At 35.9% G+C, this 10,461-nt stretch overlaps 2 protein-coding genes across 2 annotated transcripts; both read left to right on the forward strand.

Moving 5' to 3' along the window:
* The first annotated feature begins 862 nt into the window (after positions 1-862).
* Positions 863-2,935, forward strand: LOC125238471 (cell wall protein DAN4-like). The gene is made up of 2 exons (XM_048145831.1): positions 863-923; positions 1,513-2,935. The coding sequence occupies exons 1-2, from the start codon at positions 921-923 to the stop codon at positions 2,683-2,685; spliced, it is 1,176 nt and encodes a 391-aa protein (XP_048001788.1). The 5' UTR covers positions 863-920; the 3' UTR covers positions 2,686-2,935.
* Positions 2,936-8,997: 6,062 nt separating this feature from the next.
* On the forward strand, positions 8,998-10,404 carry LOC125238164 (cytochrome P450 6B1-like). Its single transcript, XM_048145435.1, has one exon. The coding sequence runs from the start codon at positions 9,034-9,036 to the stop codon at positions 10,402-10,404; it is 1,371 nt and encodes a 456-aa protein (XP_048001392.1). The 5' UTR covers positions 8,998-9,033.
* Positions 10,405-10,461: the final 57 nt, after the last annotated feature.

Here is a 10,461-nt window from a genome sequence, read left to right on the forward strand (position 1 = left end):
TTGTAAAACATGGGAGAAATGGACCAGTTACATCTGCCCCCCACTCGAGATTTGCCCCACTGTCCCTTACTTGCCCCTATTTTTTTCATGCTTAGTAAGCGAGACAGTATAAAATTAAACACTCAAAATCGAGCGCTCGAGATTGGAAAATCAGCCCCTGATTGATCCAATCGCTTGCTCCATACAGTTAGTAAGTATGGCAATTCATTTTAGGATAATTAAAGTTATACGTAATAATAGTATGCAAATTTCAATTATGCAGATTCAGTGTTATGCGAAATAAGAATTATGCATTTTTAATATTATGCTTATTCAATGTTCTGAACAATTATGTTAGACCAAATCTGTTATGCGAATTAATGATAGGCGAAATAGAGGGCACCCATGCCAGCCACGTAAAATATTCTTGCATGCTAGTTACCCAGGCTACTGGCATGTTTGTGTATCGCAGGCCTTATATCGATAAACCATGTATTATTGAACACATAATTATTTTAAAAATCGGGACTTAATCGGGTCTCGTAGACCACGGGAACAACGCCGCGCCGTCCCTGAAAGTTGGAGGTCAGTTTAATGTGTAGTCATATGCGATTAAGTCCCGATTTTAAAAATAATTATGTGTAATAATCGTGACAGTTTGAAATGTATTATTAAATTACACACAAGGAAATTTTCGCAGTTAATTATGCATTATGGTATTTCCTTCTACATTTTGAGGTTTATATTTTGACATGCATTTAAAGTTATTTTCCCTTATTAGTCATTTTATAATATTAAATTGAGTGACGGAATATAATTTTGTTTCCCTATCAGTTTTATGTGGTTATTTGATAAAATATATTTAGTTATGAATATAACTGGTCGTGCTATATCCTGTTTAATCGTTATTTGATAGTGTTATGTGACAGTGGGCGAAAATCATGGTAAGTGATTAATAAATATAATAATTACATTAACTTATAAAAATCATCAGTCAGATTTTGTATTTTTATGTGATTTAACTAATTCCGCGTTAAAAATATACTTTCAAATAAAATGAAAATTTCTATTTAATTTCTTTCATCAAGTCCCTTTTAGTTTAAGTAGGTACTTACTTTATTATTAATTTTCATTGTTTTTTTTATATTAAAATTAATTAAGAGTTTACAGAAAATAAATTCATATCAAAATAGTTTATGAGCTAAATACCTGTAACTACAACTACTCAGCTCTCAATCGTCTATGCCTACTCTACATTGTAATAATGTTTCCAGTGTAAATACTTTGGCTCCAGCTGTAAATTTATATTGTAATTATGTTAAATAAATATAGGCCGACTGCATGACGGTGTGCAGTTTCCACACATGTTGCAGTCACATTGCAGTCCATCTGGATCTATTTATTCTGGGCTCGATGGACGCAATCGATGAATGTTTGCAGTGACGCCATTTTCACACACTGACTCAACACAGATGCTCAAATACGCTAGTGGTTCTTAATTTTTATTTTACAAGTATGCTTTTCAATTTCCAGGCCTTCAAAATGCTGCTGAAATTATCTATGTCCATATGTCTCCTGGGAACAATCACTCCACTGCCTTTCTATGGATCAAAGGGTATCCCTTTGATCCATAGCACTTCGGCTTTTCTGAAAGGATCAAATCTTACTACATCTATTTCGGAGGAATCAACTGCTACTACGTATGTTGAGGAAGAATCGGCTAGTCCTTCTATTGTGGGGGAATCAAGCACAACTGCTGCATTTTATACTACAAATGATCCCTCATTTACAAGCTTGACGTCTACTGAAACTGTGGACCGATTAAACTCAAGCATATCTAGTGTATCGTCTATCGAGGACTTAAATATAACGGAATCTAGTACTATAACATACTTAAATACATTTATTTTCCTTACAAGTGGTGAATCAAACTTTAGTTCAGAATCTACAGCGACAGATGATGCCGGACCAAACCTGACTACTGCATCTAGTTACAGGACAAGTGTTGAAGAATTATCAACTACAATATCAAGTTTATTTACAAGTGTTGAAAATTCAACATTCACGCCATCTGATGCTGCAACAACTGAGATATCAAACAACAAAATGATTTCACAAGAAATACGTCCAAAAGGAACAGACTCGACCGCAGATCCAAGTATCATTATTAGTAATAACTGTAATAAGGGATCAATTACGACTATGACGCCAAGTGTCGTTACTATTTCAGAACCGACTATCAAACCAGATATACAAACTAAGGGACCAAATTCAACTACTAAACCAACTGTGAATCCTGTAAAAGAAGCGAAATCGACCACAAATGCAAATGTAGTGACTTCAAAAGTATCAACATCAACTATAAAGCCAAACGCTGGTGCTACCAGCATAAAGCCAGCTAAATCTAAAGTGTGGGTTGTATTTGCAGTTATCATAGGAGCGATTTTATGTTTATTTTCAATAGTTTTGGTAATAAAAAGCCGAAAGCCCATACTTCAGAGCCAGGCTTTTGTCAGAGCAAGAACGGCTTGCTCCCGAATCAGAGGACGATTTGGGGAGCAAAGTTATGATCTAAGTCAAAATCAGGATCAAAAGCAAAATCAGGATCAAAAGCAAAATCAGGATCAAATTCTAGATCAGAATCAGGGTCAAATTATAAATCAGAATAAAAATGAAAATCAGGGCCAAATTATAAATCAAGATTAAAAATTACAATCAGTGTCAAATTTGAATCTGAGTCAAATTGAAAATCAAAGCACAACATCATCACGTATAATAAGACTAATAAGGCTTTTTTTTATTCAAAATGAGTTAAAAAATTATGTAAGCGCTAATTGTGGTTTTGTGTGAGTGATAAATCTTTAATATTAATTGAATCCTGATAATATGTGATTATTAAAAAATAGCGTCACACGCAAAAGCAATCGTGTGATGTGACGTCATTCTAAAATGTGCGTATTTTTTTTATTGAACCCAATATAAATTAATTTGAATATAGAATGTATTTTAATTTCATTATACGCGACTTAATCCGTTTCCATAGTTTTATTTCATGAGTAACTATCGCGGTAACCGAAGACAATATTTTGAATATAGACATTTTTGTAAGTCTCTAAGAATAAAAAATATTTTTTAAATACTATAGGTCTAGACTAGGCTGGAAGGATTTGGAAGCAGTCACCCAGGATCGTGAAAAGTGGAAGATTCTTCTAAGAGCCCTATGTCCCTAGTGAGGGATAACATGATCACAAATCATCATCATCATCATCATAGGTGTAGGAGTAGGAGTGTATGGGAAATGTGTTTCGACGGATACTTAGTTATTGTTATCATACCTACTTGTAATTTGCTTTGAATTCCTTTGAATTGTGCTAGCCAACGAGGAAATAATTTGTTACAATGAAGAGGCACACTCAAAGATTATGACAGATGGCGCCACCTTATTAGTCCATTGCACAGATAAAGTATTTCATGCGTGAGAGCGAGAAGAAGATATGTTTTTTCTCTCTCACACATATTAATGACAGTGACATAAGGTGAAATACCCCATAATGGACGGTGATGCCATTATGGACAAAAAAACACAAATCCTTAAAAATAAGTATCTAAAATTAGTTTCTAAAAACTGACGGCTATGTACCATAAACTAGAGTTGTAGAGCTGTTTCATTTTGAAGTTTCGGCTAATTCGGCTATTTCTGAAGGATTTGGCGACAAGATAAAATTCACCAGTTTACTGAAAAAAATATCAGGACAAATTCTTAGTAATGTTCTTAAGAGAGTTGAGTTCACGTATAAAATAATAAAAAAATAATGCTCGGTGTAAACTTGAATGCGTTTTACTTACTGCATTAAGCATGAGATAAGGTATAAAACATACTAGTTTGTTGCTCCAAAGATATAAAGAAATAGCGTTATTTTGCGAGTGTCCATTACTGGACCCGAAAACTACGTACCTCCTATGATGGACAAGGAACAATTTACAAAACCAAAATTTACAAGAAACAAATACTATGTTAAAATAACCCAAACGAATTGTATTTATGGTATATAAAATTGACTCATTGACTATCAGTTGGCTTTAAAAGTAAAATTTTAAACTTATTTCACTGTCCATAATGGGGGATCCATTACTGGAGATCTGCCGTCCATAATTGGAGAAAAAACACCTAGTTTTAATTTGTTAACTATGAAGAAACCAATAGGAGTATCTATTCTGCAATACGCTTGAAATGTAAAAGAAGGATAGGACATTCAAGATTTAACACGCTTAGCGGTAGAATTTTTACATTTATCAGTGAAATATCAAAAACAGGCGAAATTTTTTCTTAAACTGTCCATGATTGGGTCCGTTACCTTACCTACTTATAGACACTTGCACAGGCGCCGCCTGGCGGGACATAACGTCAGTGCGCCTCCTCATTATCTAGGTACATTATTTTAAGTGTATTTTGTAGAGGCAATTTACCTACTTGAACCGGAAAGATTCATCTCTCTTAATATTCAGCCAATACACGCTACAGAATAAGTGTCTAAATGGTCCAAGCGTCTAAAAATATCTGTGCACTTATTTTCAACAACAATTTGCATTATAAATTTAAAAGTGGAAAATGTCTGCCATGGGTGAGACTTGAACTCACGGCCTCTGGTGAGTTCAAGTCTCACCCAAGGCAGACATTTTCCACTTTTAAATTTATTCTAAGCCTAACGGCATCGATTGCAGACGTTTCTGCTAATCAGAAGTTAAAATTTGCATTATATTCTCATCATTCTGAACACAACCTTCTATCGACTTTACAAATTGTCATTAAGAGGCCTCAAACAAACATATGTATAATACGATTCTCATCAAAACCATACACACTTAAGCAAACATAAACACATTGTCTAACGCGCAACGCCGCGGGATACGTATAGTCTTGTCATTGACCACCAACATACAAAAACCATCACTAAACAAAAATACATTTGAAAAACACTTTTAATATCTATGACATACGAGATATCACAAATTTCAAGAACTACGGTATTATATTTTTGATATTTTCAAAAGTTATTATTCAAAGTTTTAAATATAGATGCGGCTAAAGTGTTACAAATATGTATACACATCTTTATTTCTCATGTGGTAAGGTTCTTGGTACATATTTTTGGCACTTACTCCGCATACTATAATTAATATCTTGACTGTACCAATTTTTTATGCGCTTGAAAATGTTAGAAGTGTATGGAAATGGGTCTTAAATCGTTGTAGTAAGATGTATAAAGGCGAGGAATGATTGGTAAAGTATTTGGTTGGTTGAATACATTCAATTAAACGGGCAAGTCAACGCGGGAGAGTGACGGGCAAGGTGGGTATATGTTAATTAGGTGTACAGATTTGTTTTATATCGTAGAATACAACTGACCGTTCAAATTTCAAATCTAACAGGTAGCGACCCTGCCTGTTAAGCCCCGGTCCTGGGTTGTCGTATCCTGGTACGGGCATTTACTTGTGTGATGAGTTATTTGTTCCTGCACGGGAAGCATGGTCGCGCGATAGACGATAAAATATCAGGCCGTCCCTATCGCACTTACAAATAGTGCGATAGGGACGGCCTGCTATTTTATCGTCTATCGCGCGACCATGCTTCCCGTGCAGAGTCATGGATGTTTTCTATGTATATAATATTATATAATATATCATTGCCTTGAGTACTCACAACACAAGCCTTCTTGCGCTTACCGTGGAACTCAGTCAATCTGTACAAGTGTACAGGCTTGGTTTGCTACTGGTAAAGGCTTGCTTTGCTATTCGAAAACAGATAGCAAAATTGCATTTTATCCACAAGAGTGCAAAGTAATTTCATACAAATTTTGACTTGATGTCTGAAGTTGGCTGGTAGAATTTACCTATATATGGATTTGATTCAGTTTGATGTTTTATAGTCAGTATTTTGTTCGTGTTGGTGTGGTGAAAAATTTTGTGTTTCACTCGGTGGCAATATTTCGCTTGCTCGGGTATCAATATTGGCACGTTCGATTAAACAACAACTTTGCCCCTTTGCCTTTGTAAAACAAATAACTATTCTAGACTGCCATGTCGTTTACATTTGTTTCTGTTACCACTTTCCTCCTATTGTTGTATTTTATTGATGTGTGCAATAAAGAGTATTTGTATTGCACCTATTGAATTATTTATTACAATTTACAGAACAAAGATAACAAATTTAAAAAAAACACTTAGGTATATAGAGGGTGGAAAGATAAGTCAGGCCCTGGGGGTAACTACCTTAAATCCGTAAGCTGGCTCATTTTTCTTAAATAAGACATACCTTTATTTTTAAAAAGAAACTGCATTCAAAGATTTTCTAAAAACTCGCTTGCCTCGACCGGGAGTGTCACAGAACTCATCCAAATTGAAAAATACTATAGTAAGATCTACAAGACTGTGATCCGCCCCGTCTTAATGTATGGCTGAACGAGCCATAGACTATGGCGGAGGATCCGAAAGAATGCCGAAATTGAGGAACTAGTAGCCGAGCCAAATATAATAGGTGAAACCTAATAAGCGCCTCCGTTGGCTAGGTCACCTTGAAAGGATGAGTGCAGTCAAAAGAGCCTACTTGGGAAGACCGAATGGACGCCGTCCTGCTGGTCACCCAAAATATCGTTGGGCGGAAGAGTGGAGGTAGATCTCCGTGAGCTCGGCGTCGGTGAAAGCTGGCGCGATACCGCTCAAGACCGAGTCAAATGGCGTGCTCGTGTGTTGGAGGCCAAAACTCATTTTAGGTTATCGCGCCAGCCAAGTAAGTAGTGAATAAGTATAGTAAGATGACTACACCAACAGTTATTGTCTGTTTCGTGCGTTATGATTGAGTTGAAATAATAACACCAAGGCCCGGGGCCATCCGGGCCGCTAACTGCTTCATATGGGAGTTAAACAGATAATTACATCTTCATCTGCCGAGACAGGGTTCTGACCACTATCTGTTTATATGGCCTTAGGACCAGAGAAAATGGCATTCAGTACCTACTAAATAAAAAATACAAACGTTTATTCAGCTAGTTAGGACACAATGGCTCTTTTATACGTCAATTATTGTGCCTATTGACATTTCATGTATTGTAAACATGTGTGTATTAGAGTCACCGGCATAAATAACTGATGATTTCTGTACCTTGTCGTTTTTAATTATTTGAAAATTTCGTATGACATTTCAAACAAGACGTTAATGTGACAAGGTATTATAGATATTATCACATATTTATGCCGGTGACTGTACATGCAATATGTATACACACGTTTACAATACATATGACAAACATTCAGATATAAAAACAATAGCCAATACCTGCATGGGTCAACTTCACATTTAGCCCACTTATAATGAAAAAAATCATCAAAAATAAAACTAACAGTCTATGTAGTTAACTCAGTCCCTATTTTTTTTTACCACTTCGGTGGCAAATAGGTATACGGCCCGCGTGATGGAAAGCGGTCACCGTAACTTATGGACGCCTGCAACTCAACTCAAGGGGTGTCACATAATGCGCGTTGCCGACCCATTAGAAACTTGTACACTCCTTTTTTTAAGAACCCCCATACTGTACTGTACTGTAGTTCATCGGGAATACCTCGACAGGGAGCTCATTCCACAGCCGGAGCGTCCGCGGGAGGAAATTGCTCAGAAACCGCACGGTGCGCGACCATTTAGGTAGCAAGGTGTGTGGATGAGGGCCTTGTCGATGGCGAGCGGCGCGATGATGAAAATTAAATTACTTCTTTCAAGACAGGTAACTTAAGCTGCAAGGAGTCTAGCAGACTAAGAGCATGTACCTAATGAAGAGGGATTATGAATCTCATATAGGCAAAAGAAGAAGAGATAGACGGAGGGGGAGGTCTAAATCCCAACAACGACGGATGGATCATGTGAAAGAAGATATGAGAAAGAAGTGAGTGTTGAGATGACGAAAGACGAGCATTTCTTTTTTTGCAATTTTTTTTTTATTTTGATTCTTTTAGGGAATTTTAGGTCAATTGTACTCAGAATCACGAGTACTTTCAATCTCACTGGGAGACAAAAAGTGTCCCAGAATTTCCATATATTTTTGTTACTTTCCTCTTTTGTTACCCTACACAAAATGGACGGAAAATGGTAACAAAATAAGAAAAAATCGTATGAGACAATTTTTTTAACTAGTAGGATTGATAAAGCTATTTTTTTTTTCAAAAATATCACATTTCATAAAAGTGGCAAAAAAAAAGAAATGCTCAGATAGAAAAGACTTCTTTTTGACGAATAAGTTCACGTACTTCATAATTAAAAAAAAATCTTTTATACTTTTCGCGGAGGCACAACTCCAAAAAATGTGTATTATGAGTAATAAAACTATCATGCTGATTTATAATAAAATAGTCTGGTTTTACTCTACGTCATACTGCTTTATTGATATAAATGGATTCTACACACTTGTGCTAATATTATATGCACCTACTTAAAATGCTCACTCTACCGACAGCACAAGTTTCACTTCTTATTGGTCAACCCACAGCAAACGAAAAACGAAAAAAAGCAGCAGAAGAAAAAAAATGTTTGCAGAATTTCTTGCACAAAGCGACAACCACTAACACAGATGCTACTGCTGCAGATGCTACATATATACTGTCACTTTATACACATGTATACATATAATAAGTAATATAACAATCAAAATGATGGACATGTACATTTGTACAACTTCCATCTTAACATGGTACATACAAAAAACGACACCTGCCAATGGAGTAGGCAAAAAGCACATGAAACTGTTCACATTTTAGTAAGGTTCAACCTTTTAACTAATTAATTGAATGAGAGACAAAGGGAAATCGTAATATCTATTCCTATTTGAAAAATAAACTATATTTCCCTTACCTTCACCTTTAATCATAATTTAGTTTTATTTGCTGACAGTACATACTTTACGTCGCAAATTATACAGCTTTCTTTCTTCAGCTAATTATTATCCCACAGTCACATTCAACATTCATAATCAATAACACCTTTTACCGTGTAAGTCACATCTTATAAAAATGCCGCATTTATACATCCCACTATTTTTAATAACCTTATTATATTTTCTATATCGGCATTTCACTGAAAAACTAAACTATTGGAAAACCAAAAACGTCGCTGGACCGCAACCGATCCCGTTCTTCGGAAATTTAAAAGATTCTGCCTTAAGAAGAGTACCTGTCGGATTACTGTACAAAAAGTTTTACGAAGAGTTTCCTGAAGAAAAAGTCGTTGGTATATATTTGATGAAAACACCAGCTATACTTATTAGAGATTTAGAAATAGCAAAAAATGTTTTAATAAAAGATTTTGATGTATTTGCTGATAGAGGGATCAAGTTTGGAGAAAAAGATATGGGTGCTAATCTATTTCATGCTGATGGTGATACTTGGAGAGTACTCAGAGCTCGATTTACCCCACTTTTCACATCAGGGAAGCTGAAAAACATGTTGCATCTTATAAATGAACGGGCGGAAAAGTTTTTGGAGCATGTAGAATTGATTACCAAAGATAATAATGAACATGAAGTGCATTCATTAGTACAAAAATACACACAAGCAACAATAGCAGCGTGCGCGTTTGGTCTAGACATGGACACATACGGTCAACTATCAGACACGTTAAAAAGAATAGACAAGAAAATCTTCACAGTAAATTCCAGCTCCATGCTAGACATGCTGTACCCAGGCATACTTAAAAAAATGGGCGGATCAAAGTTCCCGAAAGAAGTCAAAGAATTCTTCTTCGATTTAACAAAAAGAATCATCAATCAAAGACAAGGGAAACCTACGGAAAGAAATGATTTCATGGACTTGATTTTAGCTTTGAGACAGAAAGAGATTCAATGCCGAACTAAGACCGATGAAAATTTAAAACTAGATATGAATGATAGCGTAATTTCAGCACAGTCATTTGTTTTCTATGCAGCCGGGTATGAGACTAGTGCTTCTACTATGGGTTTCCTTCTATACCAACTAGCTTTGAATTCAAACATTCAAGACAAAGTAATTGAAGAGCTAGATGCAGTCCTAAAGAAATATAAGGGAGAATTATCATTAGAAGCTATATCTGAGTTAAATTATATGGGGAAAGTATTTGATGAAACACTTAGAATGTATCCGATCATAGATAAGTTGAAAAGATGTGCTCAAACGGACTACCTGGTGCCTGGGACTGAGGTTATGATAAAGAAGGGGCAGATAGTGATAGTGCCTGTGCACGGAATCCATTTTGATGAGAAGTACTACCCGAATCCTGAGGTGTTTGACCCGGAGAGGTTTTCTGCAGAGAATGTGGCTGTGAGACACTCTTGCGCTTATATGCCATTTGGATTAGGACCGCGGCATTGCATAGGTAACTTTTATTCCATTTTATATTATACTGCATGAGCAGCATCCATTTATTCATTGGTATGTTCCCATTGTTCCCCGAAAACTTGAAAGTTC

The sequence above is a fragment of the Leguminivora glycinivorella genome, chromosome 23 (genome assembly GCF_023078275.1).
Source record: "Leguminivora glycinivorella isolate SPB_JAAS2020 chromosome 23, LegGlyc_1.1, whole genome shotgun sequence".
NCBI classification, from domain to species: domain Eukaryota; kingdom Metazoa; phylum Arthropoda; class Insecta; order Lepidoptera; family Tortricidae; genus Leguminivora; species Leguminivora glycinivorella.